The following is a 21,201-nucleotide window of genomic DNA, read 5'->3' on the forward strand; positions in this document are numbered from 1 at the left end:
TCACAATGTTTTAAAAGGTGAAGGTAAAGTCAAGGTTTTTCATGGATAACTCTGCCTAGTTAAAAGTTTTGAGGTATGGGACTATCGTCTCACGCAACCTAAAATTGTTAATATATAGTCTAGTTGGAGGGTATGCCATATAGCCTATTTGAACTTGAACTTGAACTTGGAGGGATATGTCATATAGTCTAGTTGAATTGAACTTGCACGGTTTTTTTTTTGGAATTTTTTTGAATTTTTTTTTGAAGACCAGTCCAACATCTTAGACACGCTTCGACCACATCTAGGCGAGTTTAAGTCTATTCTAGCTACTTGAACTTGGAGGGGTATGCCATATAGTCTAGTTGAATTGAACTTGCGTGTTTTTTTTTTTTTTTTTAAGAGGCCCAATTCAACATTTCAGGCACTCTTCGACCATGTCTAGGCAAGTTTAAGTCTACTCCGGCTACTTGAACTTGGAGGGGTATGTCATATAGTCTAGTTGAATTGAACTTGCACGGTTTTTTTTTTTCAAAGGCCCAGTCCAACATCTCAAGCACACTTCGACCACGTCTAAAGCGAGTTTAAGTCTACTCCAGCTAAGCAAAGGCGTTTTCATCACCGCCCCACTTCCAAAGCCGCCCAGGTGCACCTCAAGGCTCGTTTTTTTAAACATTAATCCATGTTCAATCAAATATTTCAGACAGCCAAAAGAGGAGTTTCTACTTGAAAATTTTAGATACAAATTGATCAATGAATATCTAAACAATCAAGACATGTGAGAAGAGTGCCAAAATTTCAATCGAACTTTGTAAGATGCCATCCCATTGCGCTGCGGACGACCGAACTTTGGGGAACACTTGGAAAATCCCGTTGCTGGTTCTCTCTTCCAATAGCAATCAGCAATTGTAGGAATAAAGTGCAAATTATTGTCCAATGGGAAGCTTCTCTTCGAATCGCAAGGGTGCGCCTTGGCAACGTTAATGCTCGCTTTTCCGGAAAACTGGTGAATTATTTTGATGCCCAAAGTCCCAATTTACCACGACTTACATTGCTTTCCGAGAGGAGCGGTCCACTGAACCAATGTCGATATCCTTTGTGTATATGTTTGTGAGAGCAAAGAGCAAAAGCACAAAGACAACTTGAGCACTCATGATTCCGAAATGGCTGATACTGTTACCAATTTCCATCCAACTTCCTGTATTCCGGACCTGATAGTAATCAAAACGGTCAGTAAGGTTTGCTAGAAATTATTGATCGGATGCTGCAAAATAAGAAGCATTCGTCCATGCACGTGTGGTGTGTATAGTATGGTATGCGGTGTGGATCAGATATCTGTGTTTAAATGTTACTTTGTTGGGTAATCTCGTATTGTTACAGGAGACGGAAGCAGCGAGAAAAAGTTACAAATTCAAAATCTGAAGAATATAGTAACTTACCAGGAAGAAAAAATGCATGGTCATTACATCCGAAAATAGTATAACGAGAAAATAGCATGCCAAACGTGGAAGTCGGTTTAGCTTTGTTATTGCACTGAATACGCATCTGCACGTCAGTCGAACACAAATTATATGAGAAGTTGAGAATCACAATTGCTTACAACTTCTTATGGCTTAAAAGAAAAAGAATTTCCTATACATGCTAGTAAAACGCATTTTCCAATGGCATAATTAACAGCGTCAATAAAGAAGGATGTTTCGACAGCTTGTAGCCACGCATCACATGCAAAATTGTAACTGGACTTACATGACTAGCAGGAATGGAATGAATAACTTGAAGATAAGTAAGGCGGCCATGAGAAACGGCTGAAATTAGAAGCAAATGGTATCAGGTAAGTAGTGACAACTAATCTGATAAATGCTCAGGAAAGTTCAACCTTCACTTACACTGAAGACAGTAATGAACCGATACACTGATGAAATCTCAAAACTTGCTATACTTGCAAAGTTTCCCGTTCCAAAGAAAGCAACATTGAATAAAACCATCTAAAACCACAAAAGACATCGGAGACATACAATATGAATGATGAGCAGTTAGATTATTAAAAAAATTGGGCAATGTATATAGTTAAATTTCTCAAACAATCAGATAAATCTTTCAGTATTGTAACAAAAAGAAAAAGGATAGGACTTACAAAGATCAACGGAATTCTCACATCAGACAGCTGTAAGTATCTACCATCAAGTATGACATTTTCCTCCATACCACTAAAGGAACTTGACAACCTTCTCACCTTACTTGAGTAAATAAGTGTGTTTTCAACTAGTATCCAAGAGATGAGTACAAGAGCCAGAGCACCGTAGAAAACAGCTTCATATCTGCATAGGTCTAGAGAATGAGCAAAAAGATAAAAAAAATAAAAAAATTCAACCTAACATTCCACATATTAAAAAAAATCTGTTAAATGAAGGCAACTATAAGCTAGAATATAAACGGAATGTACCCGATAGATAATAGAAGAAAAGTGGGCGCAAAACCGAGAAATATGGAAGTAAGACGGGACAAGAGGCCATTTGCTGAAAATAATGGAAGTACCATCGAGAAACCTATGACCAGACAAATTAAAGATCAATATAAACAGAAATGATATTTGCAGTTACCTGTAAACTGACATACCAATTACAAAGAGAAAAGAACTAACAAGTCGGATATGTAAAAAGGCCCTAAAAGGGAAGAGTGAAAACCCATACCAGCGATGGACCAATTTATGATCTGGTGCAAAGCGAGTAGTTCTTGGTTCTCAGTTCTGTGAGAGGTTGATATTGACACCATCACGGATGACAATCCAACCAAAAGAGCCTAATTCACAAAGTTCCAAAACATTCCATAAATATCAAATGTATCTCCAGATCTGTTAAGTTACATGATACGTTAAGCTTTGTTTCCATACCAACCGAGGACAGAGATAGGTTAAACACCTGTAACTGGAAGAGCATGGGAAATTTAGGTTTCTTCTTGTCATGATTACAGATACTTAGCCAATACTTTCCTTCAGTACGCAGATCTAGCAATCTAGCAGCTACTCCGATCATAATAATCATAACTCCACTCCAAATCCTGCAAACATGATTTGTCACAAAAGGTTCATAATTAGCATAATCTTTTCAAGACGATAATTTAGCTTAATCTTAGTTGATTAATCATAGCTACATTCAATTTATTTCTTAATTTTACGCAAACCTAACCAACACAACTATCAAAGCTGATTTAAGTTCTTGCAAATAGTAAAATTGGCACATGCTGGGTTCTGCTTTGAACATATATCAGGTTTACCCTCCCTTCTGGCAATTTGTATTTCATTTAAAAAGTTAACAAATGAGAAAGAAAGAAGGAAATCTCAACTAGACCCAGCTTGCCCATAAAAAAATGTGAGCACAATAAGGGTATTGTTTGAATTAGAGATTGGGTTCATTTCTGAAGTTCGTTACATTTATAATTGAAGTAACCCCCACCCCAACACACATACGCACCACAGAGAAACATTCAAGAATTAAGATGACTTACACTAGACGATTATTATCGGGAATTTCTGCTGGCATCAATGTAAACACAGACAAGAACCAACATGCAGCACAGGCAAAGATTGGTATGCCAGATCTCCGGGGAATCGATTTTAAGAGATAAAGAAAGGATACGACTCCAGAAACTAGGAAACACCAAGTGTATAGCTTCCTCTCAGTAAAGCTATTAACCTGCAGAAATTACCAAAATACGCTGTTCAGGATTGTAGAGTACAATTTCCCGTGGCTTGCAGTGTGAAAAAATATGGTTCTGATTCAATACCAGGAATTCAAGAATGAATACTGAGAAAGCACCAGTGGCTAGAATTTTCACAAAGTAATTGATTCTTCTTCCATGTAACTCTTTCCATAATGCTTTGATGAACCGATATTCACTAAATATTTGTGTCCACAGGAATACTGTCATTGACGTGTATGCATGGTAAAGAGGAGGAGAACGCTCCATAAACAGTACTATACTGAGTAGTCCCAGGAAAAGGCATCCACAAAGTTGTACCTGCAGCAAACAATGAGATTTGTGGGTTACATTACATAGTGAATATTAACACTTCTAGTTGTTCAGATTTCACATGTAATATATTCATGAACACCTTTTAGTTTCTTTCTTTTAGAGAAAAACATCTCTGTTTTCAGAATTCTGTCCTTCAATTTAGAAATCACTATTAAAGCTTCACAAGAGGTCAAGACTACACAAACATTACCTTTCTGGTATTATCTGTCGGGTGATCTGTTTGCTCCTTTCTAAACATATACCCTGCCAATGGAGTATAAGATTGCAGCACATGGAGAAGAATATAGGTCATCCAACCAATATACCCAAGAATAATTACTATCATGAGCATCAGCCAATCGTAAGTTTGGAAATAGTGAAGTCCCTTCAGAGCCAAATCCCTGAGATCTTCAGACAGCTTCCTTGCAGTTTCATAGTCTCCATTAGATATTAGATCCTCAATCTGATCCAATAGGGAGGAATAATCGGCCAGTGGTTTGAAAGGCTTAAAATATAATGAATTTGCCTCCTTTGTTTCTAACTTTGTCAAGAAATCCAAGATATAAAAAAGGCCGTCTCTACCTCCTTTCGTTCCTCAAAACTCCAGTAGAATCAGATATAACAACAGTTTTAAGTTTTAACCTTAATATGCTATTTTGTTAAACGAATTGGATATTTTATGATTGAAGAAAGTGATGCCTTGTTGTCATATATAGCACATAAATATATTTATGTACATATATAAATATATAATCAGAAACAAAAGGATACGTGACTTCCGAAGGAACTGGTTGAGAATTTGCTTTGTGTTGGCAACCACAGCTTCAACTTCATCTTCCTGGAAAATGAAACAAAAAGAGAAAGCTCAGTTGTCTACCAATTAACCATAAAACTCATCCAATACAATAGGCGTATGCAGGCAAAGATAAAAGTGATAACATTACACATCCTTTACAACAAAAAGAAAAAGTCTTCCATCAAACTGGTTGACTATACCTTTGACATGTCTATGTAATCAAGAGGTAAACTTCCAACTGAGTTTACAGGACCAGGCAAACCGAGAAGAGTTGACTGCCAGAAAACTCAATCAGCAAATAAGAGTGATACAACTTGAAAGGGAGTTTAAGGGGGGAAAAGTTGGGAAAACAAATTGTACAACCATGAGAGGGGCAATATCAGCTTGATTAACATCCACCCTTTCGATGCCATGAAGGCCCCATTCCTTAGGTGTTGGCGCATCATGCATATGATCATCGACAAAACGAAAACTGCAATCAGAATGGTTGGAGACTGGCTTCGGATGTTTAACACCTGCTCCCCAAACAACTAGGGGAGTATCAGTGTTTGAAGGATGTCCATCTCCATGGCTGCCTATCAGTAAAATTATAACACGTAAGAACTGTTATAAGGGAAAAAAATGATGTATAAGTTCAAAACTTATAACAATTCGGTGAGAAAAGAGAAGCAAAAAGTTTCTATAAAAGTGAAAACGAATTAAATCCAACCTTTATCATGCATTCCATGATCAGCAGTAAACACGTATGCAGTACGATTGTCCTTGTAATAATCTTCCAGAAGATTATAAACCCTTTCAGCTATACTATCAACAACTGCAACATTATTGAGATATATGGACGAAAAAGGCCTATGCGCATGACCATTTGAGTCACAGCCGAGTAAGTGCAAAAACACAACAAGATTATCCTGTAAGAGTAACTCCTTCAACTTTTGGTCTTCTTTGGACCGATTCAGAAGGCTCTGAAATTGATCGAAAGACCACTCATCCAAAAAGGAAGCATCTGCATGCCATTGACACATACAAATGGATAAAAGAAAGAATTATAAGCTATTATCAAATATTTAAACTTCACTAATCAATGTGCTGAAAGACTGAAATCAACCAGTAAAATAAAACAGAGATAACATGTTGTAATTGAAAAATGTGATGAAAGTTTGAAATCAAACCAGTAGCAAAGTCTTCAAATTCATGAGGGTAACTATTCCAGGTGGTGTGAGGCAATGCAGCACAGAAAATGGGGACTATATCGGGACTACCATAAGAGAAAGTATGCCGGCTTCGATTAAAAACCGAATCGAATTCAACAGGGTTAGCTTTCCACCCTGAAAAAGACGATTTTGGTTTCTTCAGAAAACCAATTTGCATCTGTATAAATGCTGGCCAAAAAAAAAACAAAAGACTGAACCTTTCGTAACAGCACTGGGATCCTCATAGAACCCAGCAATGATAGCAACATGTCCAGGCCTCGACTCCGTCGGCGGACGAGCGTGTGACACTCCCCACCGACCTTTCTCTATCATCACGCTTCTCAGAAACGGCGCTCTGAAGTTCCCGTCGGAATCCGACTCGAAGAATTTGTCGGCTCTCAGCCCATCAGCTGCAGCAGAAGCTCCAAACTTTTCAAAGCCCACTCGAATGATAAACAGAGGGAATTTTAGCGGGAAAATTGGACGTACCGACGAGCAAAACGAGGCGTTTTGCGGGGGCGGAGAAGCGGGGGGTGACGGGATCCATGCCGTGGACAATGGGAGACTTGAAGTAGATGTCGAAGATGCTGAGCATGTAAACGGCGTGGAGAACTACGCCGAGCACTACCAACCATTTCTCTTTCCTCTTCAACCATGTCCGTCGTCTTCTCCGCGTGCTTGCTCTGGCGTTGCTTCCTTCCGCCGCATTCCTTTCTTCCGCCATTTTTACACCGCCGCTTTTCCTCCCGATCGTCACAGTCGTCGTTCAACTCTTTCGCTCCTTTTTTTAGTTCTTTCTCCTAGTCTCATTCTTTTTAGAAGAATTGTGGGCACATTGGGCCTTGGGAGATAGTATTGTTGAACGAGCCGAGGCCCATAATCTGAATGTGTACTATTATGATTTTGTTTAGAGATATTTGCCAATTTCTCTCCAATTTGTAAGGCGCATTCAATTTTTCTTTAAATTTAATTTTAACCAATTATCTTTCTAAATTTTTATAGTTGGCCAACTTCCTCTTGAACTTTAATTCTAACCGATTATTCTTCTGAACTTTTGTAATTGGCAAATTTCCCCCTGAACTTTCATTTTAGTTGATTCCTCCCATGAACTTTTATAATTGGTCACTTTTCATTAATGAATTTGTTGAGATAAGTAATTACTTTTCTTATTCGAATTTGGATCTTGAATTAATATAGGTGAACCGAGATGGTCATGTGAGTCAAGTCACAAGGTAGGCTAATGAAATGGCGTCACGACCCCAACATGTTGCTGAAAAAGCAAGACCATGGAGAAGATTTATAGTTGTCCATATTAGGGTAAAATTCAAAGAAAAAGTATATGTAGTGAACTAACGGAAGAGAAGAAGAAGAAGAAGCAGAAGAAAAAACATATGTTGACCACATACTGATAAAATTACACTTTTACCTCAGACAATTGTCATTCCCATGCACATGACTAAGATGAATAAAAGTTCAAAATCTAGCATCATAGGGGAAATTGGCCAATTATAAAAGTTCAAGGGAGTATTTGACTAATATTAAAGTTTAGAAGGAAAATTGGCCAATTATAAAAGCTCTTAAAGGTAATTAGCTAAAATTAAAATTTAAAGGATATGGCAGCTCCTTACAAGTTGGCTTTTCAATTCACTTGGTCAAAAATAGGAAAGTTTGGGGAGGAATATCATCCGAGCTACTTGCAGACTTCGTCTTTAACTTGTTTTGGTTCCCTATATTGAAGGAGAGGAAGTGCCTCCTTATTCTCCTCTGCCGTTGTCTTTTGAAGCACAGTCGATCTACTACAAAATTATTGTACGATAATGGATGGTCTCACTGGTTCATAATACAAGTGGACAACGAGTTTATACTTTAAAGTCTAATATCAATAACCAATTCACAGAATGGAATTGATTATGCCACACAACGTCTTCCAGTACTACACAATACTAACTCAATATATGGAATTCACTTGATAGATAATTATACGGAAAAATTACAACAAAAAAGGGGAAAATCGTATATGAAATGCGTAAGCAAAGCTGCTACACACATTATTTCAGAAAACCGTATATGACATGTTTGGCATGCACATCAGAAGATTCAGCAGCAACACAAACATGGTAACGTAGCCTAAGCCAAAAGGCTTAAAAGAGATAAATGATGAACCCTAGAAAACCAATCAGCATCCACACTGGAAACGCTGTAGTTAGAGAACTTGGTGCTGCAGATGGGGGAGAGGCTGGAGAGCTAACTTCTGCAGAAACAGCCAGCACCATGCTAGCAACTGTAACCCAAATGAAGAAAATAGCTGCAAGCTTTTGGTTCTGGAAAGTCATTTTTTGTATAAATTGTTGATGCACGAAAGCTGGACCGACGAACAGTGGAAAGCTGAATTGGTTGGCAATTTGTTGGGTTGGTTCTCACCTATTTATACATGCAATTTCATATATTTTTCTCTGTGTACTTGTGTGTATGTAGATTCTGGAAAATTTCAGTGAAGCTGATTTCGATGATACAATTCTTGTTTTTGTTCTTGTTTTTGGGGATAAAACACACACTATAGGGTTCAGATATTTGCTTGAGCATATTGCATGATGAGTTGTACCAATGTGTTTTGCTGGACTGCAAGGGTGACAATTCCAAAGAGGTTTTATTATAAAACTAAGAACCGATATAAATATCAAAGAGGTTATTCAAGACAACATTCAAGAGGTTATCAATAAAATAAATAAATTTTGACAAGCAACGATTTATTAAGTACGAACTAAACAAATACATAAGGGTGTCACATGGGTACAACTTTTTCAGTGACCAATTTCTTAATGTGGAGATTAATTTACACAACTAATAAATAAGTTAAACCCCTACATGACTACCAAACTAAGTAGAGGGGTAAAAATTTGCCACAAAACGATAGAGGCGACAAATCTAACACCAAAATTACACAACGAAAAAGAGGTCATCAATCCAAAGAAACCTTAACATAAAATAAAAGTCCAACATGGCCAAACTAATTGTCATCGTACATGTAGATTGTAGAGTGAGACATGCTTGAGAATAAGCAAAGGAACGCATCCAAGTCTTGAAGTCATCCACACTCAAACTCAGATGATTGAAATGGCACTCCAAAGCCAGAAAAAAAAAATCCTTTATTGATTAAAACTTCTACGCATATACCCATAAAGACACTATTTGACAACAAGAAACACCAACTCCAAAAATGAACTAACAATGAACCAGATATTTAATCAAAAGGATTTATTATTTCATGTAAAGATAGTAATACGACTTCTGTAATTATCATTTTAATTGACTTTGATCAATTAAATTTATGCCATTGACAGTGGACATTTGAACATAATTTTACATTTTACTATTGAAGTTTCAAACAAACAAAAACTACTATATATTCTTGCACTGGTGCTGTTATCACGTGCGATGCCATGAAACCCTAGTCAAATGACGTTAGCTACAAGTTTCGAAATAGAATATTAAAACAAAATATTTGGACCTAGTTTCACAATAGGGCAAGGGCCATCCAACCTATAAAATAGGTCCAACTGCCCATCGCTTAATTGGGGACCCACAAATTATTCCTATGGCCTGCCTCATATTTTTTTTTTTTTTTTTTTTTTTTTTTTTTTTTTTGGGTAATTGAAACTGGCCAATTTTTGGGTAAGGAGAGTTTGTCTCCATGATTTCATGATATACCAAAAATTTTTATTATTTATTTTTATACAACCATATTTTTTATTAATTTCATGATAGCCTAAACTATACAATTATTGAGTCACAATTTAGCATCAAACTCATCAAGAAATGTCAAAAAAAATTTAAAAATTTAATCACAAGCGAAAACAAATATCACTAGCTGTAAATAGACAAACTGAAAAAAATAGTGTAACGATATAGGACTAAGAAGAGATTGATTTCTTCCCATGTAACCAAAACACAAAGATATCAGATAATTAGGTAAATTACAAAAAATCACCTCAATTATAAGTCGCATAACAATTGTATACCTCATGTTTTAAACATTGCAATGTCACATCTCATCTTTTGAATTTATTGCGATGTCATACATCCGTCAATTTTTCTATTAAATGCTGATGTGGTGAGAGTAGGGCCCACTCCTTCACTAATTGAAATAAAAATTAAAAAATAAATTATTTGTTTTTTATTTAACAATAAAAAACAAATAATTCTTGGGCCCCATCCCTATCCCTGTCTTTCTCCCTCAACTAGAACACAAAACCCTAATTCTTATGCAACTTCCTCCCCCTTCCCGGCTGACACCCACAACCGCTCTTTAGTAACCCTAATTTTCCCATCAACCCCAATTTCTCCAATAACCCACATCGACACTCCCCACTCCCCACTATTTTGTCCTTATCATTAAAATTCAAAATTTTCAAATTATTTTCATTAATTTTTCTAAAAATTAATACGTACCTTGTTTATCTTGAGATAAGATCCTCGTCAAATGAAGGTGGCTTCAAGTTATTGAAAAAGAATAACAAAACAAAAATATTTGGACCTAGCTTGAACATAGGCCAAGGCCCATTGCGCAATTGAGGGCCCACATACTGACCAAATTTGCTTTTTTAATTCAAACTGGCCCAAATTGGGTAAGAGAGCTTGTATCTATGATTTCATAATATACCCATTTTTTTAGAGAATTTTAACGAAACAGTCTCGATACTGTTCATTTTAACAAAAAATAATAATTTTACTCTAAGAATTCATTCCAGACACTATTCACTTACAACACATTTTTGTTTTTTTGATTAAAACTCAAAATTTTCAAGCCTTTTTCATTATTTTTCCTTTTTTTTTTTAACCAATTTTTATACAAAGATATTTTTTGAGAAATTTTTTTTATACTAAGATATTGAAGATGGAGAAGTAACCTAAACCACATTCAGTCACAATTTAGTATTGAACTTATCTTGAAAGGTTGAAAAACTTAAGAGCCTGTTTGGTATTCCATTATAGTTCCAAGTTTTTAACCAAAAAACTATTTCTCAATTCACAACTCAAAAACTTGTTTGATAAGCCTGTTTTGTGACACTTAGAACTCCAAAATAGCTAAAAAAATTAGCCTAAAATTTGAGAGAACAACAAAAGTTTGTTTTTACTGAATTTTTTTCTTCTTCGCAACATCCGCAAGACCTTGGCGATGAGGCCAGCGACACCGAACATCAACTGAGAGTAACTAGTGATGATGAGAGATATGTTTTCGGGATTAAGAGAGATTCTCCGGCGACCGTGACATGTATCTTTCCGGCGACAGAGATATTTTCTTCCCACCATCCGACCCACCATCCTCTCACTCTAATAACACAAATGCCCCAACCTTACCTCTTTGCCATTACCAAAGCTTTATTTCAAACTCAATTTGCTCAATTGCAATGGCAACATTTGAAATTAGCAACCCACCACCATATATGTGAACAAAACCCACCTGAAGACAACATGATTTCATAGTATGATGTGTGAAATTGAGAGTTCCAAATCAAGTCGTCAAGATATTGGGTCTTCATGAGTATTTTCCGGGTCGTTTATCGGATCCCCGCCAGACCTTAATATCCTCCCTCAGCCACCGCCACCTAATGATTTTGTATAGACAAGTTTTTGAGTTACATTGCCTAAGTCCTTTAAGATTAGATATCAAATAAGTTTTTGGGTTGTAGAAAAAACTGTTATGACAAGAAGTTCATCCGAGTTGTTTTTGAGAATTATAAATTTTTTTAGTAGGATACTAAATAGGCTCTCAATTTTAGTATATAAATGAAAATAAATACCACTAATTATAATAGGCAAACTAAAAAGAATAGTGTAACGAGATAAGACTAGAAAGAGATCGATTTCTTCCCGTGTAACCAAGACACCAGAAAACATATTTAGATGGGATACGGCATCTGACAACCCCGACATGTTATTCATTAGAGTAAGCAATCACTATAAATATCGTTACCAAATCTTCAAAGGACAATATATCATTCAGTGTTTAAAAGTAATGAAATTGGTAAAAATATTGATACGTAAATTTATAAAAATATCAATGAATATATTGTTATTAATTATGAACAGGGTCGGTCATGAGAATAACTCAAGTAGGCGCCCATTTAGGGCTCACACCTTGAAGGGGCCTCCAAAAAAATTTTGTATCTTGTAAATAACATATAAATACAAAAAAAATTAGAAATTTCATAATTCATTTGTTGGTACAATAGAAATGTTTGGCTTCTTTTTTCTTTGGGTTGTTGAGTTCGAAACACAGAGCTATCTTTTTAGTCACTAGATTTTTCTTGTTTGCAAATTTATACCAATTCATCTATCCAAATGCATATAAAGTTATAAAACTCAAGTTCCTTTGCAATCTTTTTTTCTTTCAACTTCCCAATCTCTCAATTTTTATCGAATGTTTAAATTAACTATCACATGGTCTTGAAGATTGTACTTTAAGGTAATCAAAACTTTGAATTTATATTTTGCTTTTCAATAATTTTTTATTCAATGAATTATTTTAATATTTGATTCGTTAGTGTGATGTTTATTTTAGAAAAAAGACACAAGAAACAATTGGCGACGTTGAATTTATTATACTTGTCAATCAAGTTTTATTGTTCTTTATTCTCTTGATCATCAAGTTTTATTGTTCATCATTCCCAATCTTAGACTCTTAACGACAAACATTTAGTACATTTGCATTTAAAAACGTGAGCCGTATAGTGTTTAAATAATGCTTGTATATTTATCTTCTTTTGATATTAATTCTTAAGGATATTTGATGTGGAAATAATTTTTTTTTAAGTATTTAACGAATTCATTTTTATACATATCCATGTACAAAGAATCCGAGATCAGAAAACTTTAAAACCCGGCTTCAAAAGCTCACCAAGGACTCTTAAATTTTCAGGACCAGCAATTTAAAATAAAACTTAAAAAAATGTCATACTTGTCAACATAGAGCTGTCAATTCTAATCGAAATTTAAGATTTTTTTCAATATGAAATGATGTTCCTCTTTTTTCATATATTTCTCTGTTTCAAATACTGATATAATGAATATCATCTGCCACATGACAATTGAAATTGAATGCATGCTCCTCCAATTTAAATCTCAAGGCCAAACAAGTACGAATTAATAATTAACCCATTCAATACACATGCAGCAAGCAGTAGAAACGAGAAAGGAGAAAGGTAGAAAATCAGTTATTTTCCTCCCACCCTCTCTCATAATTATTACATACAATGCTTAAATATTACCTAATCAAACGCCTTGCTAATTTGACCTTAATTAACTCTAAAAATATGATTGAATATATAAACCAGGGTTTATTTAAATTCAAGGGCATTTGGTTCTGTTGCCATGGGTGACCATATCGGTGTAGCACTTGCCGCATCTTTCCTGGTTGCCGAATGTTCCCGGAGGAACGCAGCGGCAACGGTCGCAGCACGTCATGCAAGCTCTCATGCACAGCCTTTTCCTTGAATGCAGCATGCACCTCTTGTCACACAATGGGATGCAATCTGCCCACCAAAGTAATAAAACAAGTTTACTCACAAATTAACCAAGTACATTTATGGTTTTTAATTCCGATAGCGCACGAGTTACATTTCAGTCCAAGAACTTGTTCACGTGCGATGTTCTTAAGTGATACGTGAACTTAAATCAAGTTGACGGACTAAAATGTAACTCGTGAACAAGTCCGCGGGACTTTAGAACCAGTTAGGCATAACATTTTGTGATTAGTACAAGATCAAGGGTTTAGATTAGTAAAGAAAATAAATTTCAGTTGCCTGTATGGTAGTGAGAAAAATATTTACCTGCTTTGGACCTAACCGGAGGAAGTGGTGGATAAGTGGGTGGCATCACTGGGGGACTGACAGGAGTTGGTGGCTTGGTATATGGTGGAGATGGTGGCTTGGCAAGTGGTGGAGACGGTGGCTTGGAAAGTGGTGGACTGGGTGCCTTGACCACAAGAGGTGGCGGAGCTGGAGCCTTGACTAGAGGTTGCGGAGCTGGTGCCTTGACATAAGTAACCTGAAATTAAAGAATTTCGCAACATTGAAGGTCAAAATTTCTAGCAATAATTGAACTTTTTGTTTAAAGTGTATAATTAAAAGTACCTTAATCTTGAGTTCCTCATGATCATCAAGTGATGAAGCCTACAAAAACAAGGTTATCAGATCCCTTTAGACACGCCAAAATTTATTGGAAATTAAACTGAAAAAAAAAAATCAATAATACTAATTAATAACGGGGAAAAAAAAATGAAATGCTAGGGTTTGGAGGGATGTTGATAATTACCCTAGCAGTGAAAAGGAGAACAGTTGCAAAGAGAAGGAGCATGGTTTTGGAAGCCATTGTTAAACAGCTGGAGAGGCCAAGAGCTAAGAAGAAAGTACTGACTACTGAGATAATGATGATTTTAGGAGAAGCAGGGAGGTGGTATAAATAGTGTTGAAAGGTTGGGCTGGTCAACTGCAGAGGCAGAAGAAATACTTTCCTACACCAATTAAGTCATTCATCAATATTTTTTTACCAAAAAAAAATAGTCATTCATCAATATTTCAGCGCAAGAACATGTTTAAAAATTAAACAAATGAAACTATATTATTAATTTTAAATAACGTTAAAGTTGTGTTATCTGATTAAGATAAGTCTCTTTCAGGCCGAGAGAGGAGAGAAGAACATCACTGACTAAGGTTCGTATCTCAAATTTATTACAACTATCTTGTGTTAGAGGCTAGAGCAACTCCACCTCTTCCAGTCACTCTTGTAATCGGGTGATTATTCACTTAGAAAAAAATTATAAAAAAAATACAGAAAAATGGAAAAAATTAAATAGAGATATTTGAAATTAAACATAATATTATTATTTTATTAATTAAAAAATAACAATTTTTTAATGTCAATTGCTCAATCAATTCATGTACCGAATGAAGATGCTATCGAATAATTACTATGTACTAAGCAATAATTGTCGATTATCTAATAACTCAAATAATTATCATCATTACAAGTGGAGTTGCTCTTAATAATTCGGAACTCAACAGCAGTTGCATAGTTGGTGTAAGTAAATCGTTTCAATATTTAAAGAGGTCATACTATACTTATGTATTTCAAACTTATTATACACTATTATTTCAAAAATAAAATTAATAAAATACGTAATTAATTTAGAATACTATACATTAACTTGTAAAAGAGAGATGACTATCTACACTATATTTACACAAAGCGACATGCATGCCAGCTACTTGATGAATGTGATCATGACAGAGACACAAGTTATGGGTTTGCTGTCCCAAAATCTGACTCGAGAGTTCGACCCACCTTCCCCTAGGAGCAGAAACCTGTGTACTAAATTATTATATATATATGTATTCCCTTCTTGCTTATCTCCTCGAATCTCATCCGAAGTAAATTAATATCCTCCACACGAGGTCTGTCGCATAAAAAAACTTGAAGCAAAAGTTATGGGAATTTTTTACAAGGCCGGAAGTATGAGATCTTTTAAATGTTTTAATCGTTTTGGTTTAATATTGTAAAAATTATGAGTTAGCAGTTAAAAAATAGATGGTTTTGTCGGCATATTTTTAATTTTCTTCTATTGATTTGATTTGACAATTAAAACTTATGCGGAACAGATTGGTATCACCTTCCTTGAAAAGTTTAGTGATATCTTGTACTATAAAACACCATATATTTTTGAAGCTGCGTTTCCTCTAGTAAATTTCATTAGTTGATCTGATCTGACCGGCCGACCTTCCTAGCTTTTTCTTAGATTCATTTGTGTTAAAATAACATAGACAGTGTTGGGTTCTGGGTTTATGGCTTCTCTCCACTTGCTACTTCAAAGTTCCTTTTTAAGAAAAAAAAGTATTAGATTGAACGTGTTAGGTTTAGTTAATAAACACAGCTGGTTTTTGTGCAAGATCCGACAATCCAATGGGTAGATCACAGTAACAATTTGATTAAACAAATCACGGAATCATAGATTACAACTGGTTTCGTTTATACCAATTGATGAAAACATGTTTCAGGTTTAGGTATAATTGAGAATATATTATTACGCTTATGTTATGCTATTTAGAATAAAGATTATATGAAAATGATTTAATATTATATATGTCACATCCCGAGCAGTAGTAAATTCAGGATTTTTATTTTTGGGGTCTCAATGTTAAAAGTCTACATTTTTCAAATAGAAACATAGTGCAAAGTGCATAAACAAATTTCAGTTTGTTTACGGAGGTATTTCGTCGAACACTTGATGGCTTATTGTCGTCAACTGAACTATATTGTGCATATGTCAACAAATATGACATTTTCTGAAACAACCTGATGAGTGCTCTCGAGAACATTTGTCGAATATTGTTGATGCAACATGTCAAGTGCTGTTGAAATGTGCCTAGCAAGCATTTGTCGAGTGGAAGACCTTCACATGCTTGTTTCCCTGCTTCCCGATGGTCCTCGGACCACGTTGGTCACAATGTACATATACCCTTGATCTCGATTCATCAATTTAATACCTTACATATCTCTACATGTCCTTATACTACTAAGCCAAAAATACTACAGTAACGATAAACTCGTTTTATCTAGATCCTTCTTGCTATGTAGAAGCCCTCCCTACACAAGATTAAACCCCTCAAGCTTGAAACCAATTTTGATTTTTCATGGCAAACGTGTTTGGTAAGGATATGTCGGAGAAAATCCTATTAAATATCAGTCTTCAGCCTTTTAGATTTGAGCTAGGGCCCCTCAGTTCATCTTAATACATGTGCATGCTAAATGAACCCTAATTATTATCTGATGTTTTTGTAGCGATTTATGAAAATGTTTAGCCAAGTTGCACCTATATTATGGGACCATATAATATATAAACGAAGGCATATAATGTACAGCCCCTAAGTTCGAACAACAGACTAGATTACTCCAATTCTAATTTGTCTAAAGTATAGTTAGCCATGCAATCACGCACAATGATAATTGTAGAATAAGAGTGACTGGTCATTAGCATAGTTGAGTTGATCACCTGGTCATTCACATTGCGTCATGCACGATTGCACACTCAAATGTGTGAGAATATTTACGAGATTAATCGGTCGGTGCACAATTTAATTGATCGACTGGACACACACGATTTAAATGAGAAAGTTGGGATTCTCTTTACATATAAAGGCATATAAGATTTCTCATCTTATTAATGTGACGTTGAAAATTATCAACACATCCTCTTATCTATGTGAACAATGCAACTTAAATAACGTGAAACACGTATAGCAAGTTAGATTCTATTAAAAAATCAATTGATAATATTAAAAATAATCCAATCTCATCAACGTGAAAGGAAAGGGATCCTCTTTGGATTCCTTCTTTCTAATCCATAAAATTAGAGAATTCGTACAGTTAAAAATTGATCCAACGACTGAAGTTGTTATAACTTTTAAAGTGGATCTTTATTTGTAACTATTGTATTAATTTTTAACGACACAGATTTTCTAATTTGATAGATTAAGAGGAAGAAATCCAGAAAGATTTCCTTTACAACGTGAAATTCTTTCTTAACATAAAACCCTAGCCAGTTAAACCCAGCTGTATGATGCAGGGACAATTACTTTTTCATTTCACATTTGGCGGAGAGGATGACTTAATTATATATCACACTTCCCAAAAAAATCATGAAGTGGGAAAGAAGTTAATTCTATGCCGTGGGATTTTCCTCTCAAAGGAACTTCACTCCAGGCGGGAAATGCCAAAGGAGCCATCATCATCATCCATGGACCATGCATGCTCATGCAGCAGTTGAGTTGACTGTGACAAATTGCCAGTTGCCACCAGTGAGGAAATGACATGATAACTCTCCGAGTCTGCACTGGTCCTCCACACTTCAGGATTTACGGTTTATATATACACATGTATATCGGCCCGCCCAACCCCAACCCGTAAACGCAAACATACAAATTTGTACGGAAGAAATTATTATGTGAAATGGCCAATAAAATAAGCGAAGAAAGTTGATGTTTCATCGTAAAATTAATTAGCAAATTGGTAATATGGGGAATTGTTTAATTATAAACGTTTGTAAGGTTTTTCTTTTTGTCTATGTAAAACTCTTTTACCTTCAAATCCTCATACAACTCCTCAAGTGGCGAATTTTCAAGCCAAATATGTGAACACGAATTAAGTGACGCGAAGCACATGTGGCTGTTGGACTGCACACGTGAGATAACTTAATACCATAAAGAAAGTTGAGGTTCATCGTAAAACTAATTGTCAATATAAGTAGCTCAACCTCTTATACCCTCTTGCAAGGTTTTTTTTCACCGATATAATACTCTTTTACATTCACATTCTCACAGTAAGTAAAGTTGCAGACTCCAACTCAATGAGCATGCATGGTTTATATCACTATGTTCTAACAAAAATTTTTACGTTGTTCCGGAACATGAAATAATCTATGTGGTTTATGTCAATATGGTTATCAAATAATCAAAATAAAATCAAGTTCCGAATTAGAGGTTGTGATCCCCTTTGCTCTCTGAACTTTCAATTTGATTACGAGTCTCTTGTATTTTCAATTCATGGTAGTCCATTCAATTATTTCATCAAATTTATGGTCACATTTGAAGCCTTTGAGTGTACCTTAAATGTGCGACATTCAATACTTGATTTTTTTTTTTTTGCGCTTCTCCAAATGTTCCAATTCCTTAATTTTGTGACAAAATTGGTAGTTGGAAGGACATTAATACAAAGTGGAAGTTCAAGTGAGACGCAACCAAATAGAAAATTCAGAACACAATAAGCAGGTGGGACAACGCCAGCAATATATGGCCTGGGCCGGTCTTGACTGATCTGATTCGAAAACCCAGGAGGGTCGACCTATCGCCGGGCCCTGGACCAGAACAAAATTAATCTCAGCAGGCCCAGTTGGACCCATTGAACAACAATATTCCAAATTAAAGCTTGGTAAACTGTGGTTGAACCATCTGAACTATTACTCAAGTAGAAATTGACTACTTGAACAATTTTTTTTTGATAAATTAACCTTGAACTATTTGGAATCAGCCAATTAACTTCTTACCATCATATTCGATGAAATATATACTAGCACTATTTTATCCTCAAGAGTGAATCATGTGCTGGTCATGTGCCAATATTTGGCAGCAAAATGGATGAAATTTCTTTGAACTTACGATGAGAGGTTAATTGGCTGATTCCAAATAGTTCAGGAGGTTAATTTACTAAAAGAATAGTTCAAGCGATCAATTTCAATGGAAGCAATAGTTCAAGGGGTCAAATGGCGGTGTACCCCAAAAGCTTTGCCCAAAGTCAACTCACAAGAACAATAATATTGTCCGTGTTTCTTCTTTGCGAGGTCTGGAAAAGTGATTATGTTTATCCACCCTGTCTAAAATACAATTTCAATCCTTCTTCACTAACTACAGAAGTACAAAACATGGATACGAGGAAATAGATTCAACGATATACTTGTCGTTTTTTCGTTTTACCTCAAATTCCTCAAATCCTAGATGAGCAGCATTACAAAATTCAGACAGCAGCAACTTCCTCTTCCTCATCAAAGCTTAAATTCAATGTTTGTAGCTTAAATCCCTTACTCTGTATGGTCTCCACCAAACTGGAAGCCACCCCGGTAGCTTGTACTGTCGTCTGTTTCGACAACTGGAAACAAGAGAAGAAGTTATTTACCTATGATTCTCAATAGAAACCTGAATGCATCTCACACAACCTAAAACACCCGAAATTGATAAGATGTGATCATAGTACATAGAAATTTATGGGAATGCACTCACACTGCCTAAAACACCGAAATTAATCAGATGTGATCGAAGTACATAGAAATTTACGAAAAATCTAGTATTGAGCAGATCGTAGACATTATCTTTGACAAGTCGATATATAACATATACTACTCTAATCTATGGGAAGGGGGATTCGAAATTGAGTGCAACGGAGGATCGGCAACACTACTATTATGGATAATCGGATAACATATATTTCGCTATTTGTTACAAGACCCAAGATTGGAATTTTCATACGCACCTCCACAGTTGCAATACCCTCAATCACTTCAACTTTTAAGTTGGTAATGCCTTCAGTTTCCTGCAACAAAGTCCATTATTTGTAACAAATTACGAAGAAGAATCCAGAATTCGATTCAGAATTTCGACATTGGCATTACTAAAAAAATGGAAAGTGTACCTGTAAGGCTTTGGTTACTGATGGGATAGCTGCATCACTCATCGTTCCATCTGCCTTCAGATATTATACAGAACAAAAGACATGTCATTCATCAATGTATAAATTGTTAAAACCCCCCAAGTAAAATAATTTCTTCAAAATTTGCAGGGCACCAGTGAAATTAACTCCAAAAACCCACACTTCAAGTTCCAGATTAATGCAAATGAAGATGCTTGGTATTGCTTCTATAAGGCCTAGAAGTGCTTACGACAACCAGAAGCGCTTGTGACTTTTGGCAAAAATACTTAAAATGCTTCTAAGTCAAGAAAGCGCATTCTGGAAGCACCTGCTAAGTGCTAGGTGCTTCTCAATTGGATTTACAATAACATTTTATAGAAAAAGCGCTTTTCAGAAGAAGTAATTCCTACATAAGATTCACAATTTGATCATGATTCCTAAAGTTACAAACTTCGAGAAAATTACTAGCTGGGTTACCTGGAAAACCATGGTGAGAGTATCGGAGGGCGAAACGGGGACCGAAACGGGCTGCTCCGGCTGCTCGCTGCTGACCGCTGCTTCTTCTTCAGCTGGAATTGGGGTTTCCTCTTCGACGGCCCTCAGAATTGTGGGTCTCCAGGACCGGCGGTCCTTGTGCGTTAAGCACCGGAAAGAGGCGGAAACGTTCCGAAACGAGACAGTTGGAGAGGGAATCGGAATCCCGACGGAATGGGAATGGTTCGGGGTGCGGAAGGATGGGATAGGAGAGAATGCGGAGGCTGAAACGGTGGCCATTTGTTTGCGGTGAGTTTTATCTTCGTTTCTGATTCCTCTGTGTTTTTTCTCACCAAAGCGTTATCCAGCCAACTGCTCTGAGACGTTAAGTCGAAGAAGTGTGAGGGAGAAAGTGGGCATTGGGCCTTTTGGGCCTTTGGCACCCTATCTAGTTTCCTAGAAATTGGGAAATCAATCCCGGCATTGTTTTTCATCTTCTCAAATTTACACCCACGTTTG

General features: G+C 36.0%; 3 protein-coding genes across 4 annotated transcripts; all 3 read right to left on the reverse strand.

Moving 5' to 3' along the window:
- Positions 1-522: 522 nt before the first annotated feature.
- Positions 523-6,746, reverse strand: LOC137708482 (uncharacterized). Its single transcript, XM_068447568.1, has 18 exons — positions 6,466-6,746; positions 6,195-6,386; positions 5,956-6,111; positions 5,496-5,789; positions 5,150-5,361; positions 4,987-5,061; positions 4,762-4,828; positions 4,202-4,527; positions 3,763-3,996; positions 3,484-3,671; positions 2,898-3,036; positions 2,670-2,778; positions 2,423-2,525; positions 2,114-2,297; positions 1,866-1,964; positions 1,726-1,784; positions 1,419-1,524; positions 523-1,190 (listed from the first exon to the last, which is right to left on the reverse strand). The coding sequence occupies exons 1-18, from the start codon at positions 6,698-6,700 to the stop codon at positions 1,026-1,028; spliced, it is 2,943 nt and encodes a 980-aa protein (XP_068303669.1). The 5' UTR covers positions 6,701-6,746; the 3' UTR covers positions 523-1,025.
- Positions 6,747-13,115: 6,369 nt separating this feature from the next.
- Positions 13,116-14,385, reverse strand: LOC137749325 (gibberellin-regulated protein 14-like). Its single transcript, XM_068489424.1, has 4 exons — positions 14,290-14,385; positions 14,109-14,147; positions 13,806-14,022; positions 13,116-13,508 (listed from the first exon to the last, which is right to left on the reverse strand). Exons 1-4 carry the CDS (start codon positions 14,344-14,346, stop codon positions 13,324-13,326), a joined length of 498 nt encoding a protein of 165 aa, XP_068345525.1. The 5' UTR covers positions 14,347-14,385; the 3' UTR covers positions 13,116-13,323.
- A 4,294-nt stretch (positions 14,386-18,679) lies between these two features.
- LOC137707915 (uncharacterized) lies at positions 18,680-21,077 on the reverse strand. Of its 2 annotated transcripts, XM_068446859.1 has the most exons (5): positions 20,686-21,077; positions 20,212-20,265; positions 20,053-20,112; positions 19,500-19,671; positions 18,680-18,883 (listed from the first exon to the last, which is right to left on the reverse strand). In XM_068446859.1, exons 1-4 carry the CDS (start codon positions 20,980-20,982, stop codon positions 19,540-19,542), a joined length of 543 nt encoding a protein of 180 aa, XP_068302960.1. In that variant the 5' UTR covers positions 20,983-21,077; the 3' UTR covers positions 18,680-18,883; positions 19,500-19,539. The 2 variants fall into 2 exon arrangements, with proteins under 2 accessions (XP_068302960.1, XP_068302959.1); XM_068446858.1 differs by lacking the exon at positions 18,680-18,883 and having other exon boundaries at positions 19,368-19,671; positions 20,686-21,076.
- Between the last annotated feature and the right edge of the window lie 124 nt (positions 21,078-21,201).

Source organism: Pyrus communis, chromosome 11, assembly GCF_963583255.1.
Source record: "Pyrus communis chromosome 11, drPyrComm1.1, whole genome shotgun sequence".
NCBI classification, from domain to species: Eukaryota; Viridiplantae; Streptophyta; class Magnoliopsida; order Rosales; family Rosaceae; genus Pyrus; species Pyrus communis.

Bases quoted from the DNA above. Each gene is read 5' to 3' on its own strand.
- LOC137708482 (XM_068447568.1), bottom strand. From the start codon at position 6,700: ATGGCGGAAGAAAGGAATGCGGCGGAAGGAAGCAACGCCAGAGCAAGC. The intron at 1,785-1,865 runs GTAAGTGAAGGT...TTCTAATTTCAG, and splicing joins GGTTCATTACTGTCTTCAGT to CCGTTTCTCATGGCCGCCTT. The intron at 1,525-1,725 runs GTAAGTCCAGTT...ACTGACGTGCAG, and splicing joins ATTCCATTCCTGCTAGTCAT to ATGCGTATTCAGTGCAATAA.
- LOC137749325 (XM_068489424.1), bottom strand. From the start codon at position 14,346: ATGGCTTCCAAAACCATGCTCCTTCTCTTTGCAACTGTTCTCCTTTTC. The intron at 14,148-14,289 runs GTAATTATCAAC...TTGTTTTTGTAG, and splicing joins TTCTCCTTTTCACTGCTAGG to GCTTCATCACTTGATGATCA. The intron at 13,509-13,805 runs GTAAATATTTTT...TTTGGTGGGCAG, and splicing joins TCCGGTTAGGTCCAAAGCAG to ATTGCATCCCATTGTGTGAC.
- LOC137707915 (XM_068446859.1), bottom strand. From the start codon at position 20,982: ATGGCCACCGTTTCAGCCTCCGCATTCTCTCCTATCCCATCCTTCCGC. The intron at 20,266-20,685 runs GTAACCCAGCTA...TAATATCTGAAG, and splicing joins CTCTCACCATGGTTTTCCAG to GCAGATGGAACGATGAGTGA. The intron at 20,113-20,211 runs GTACACTTTCCA...ACTTTGTTGCAG, and splicing joins CAGTAACCAAAGCCTTACAG to GAAACTGAAGGCATTACCAA.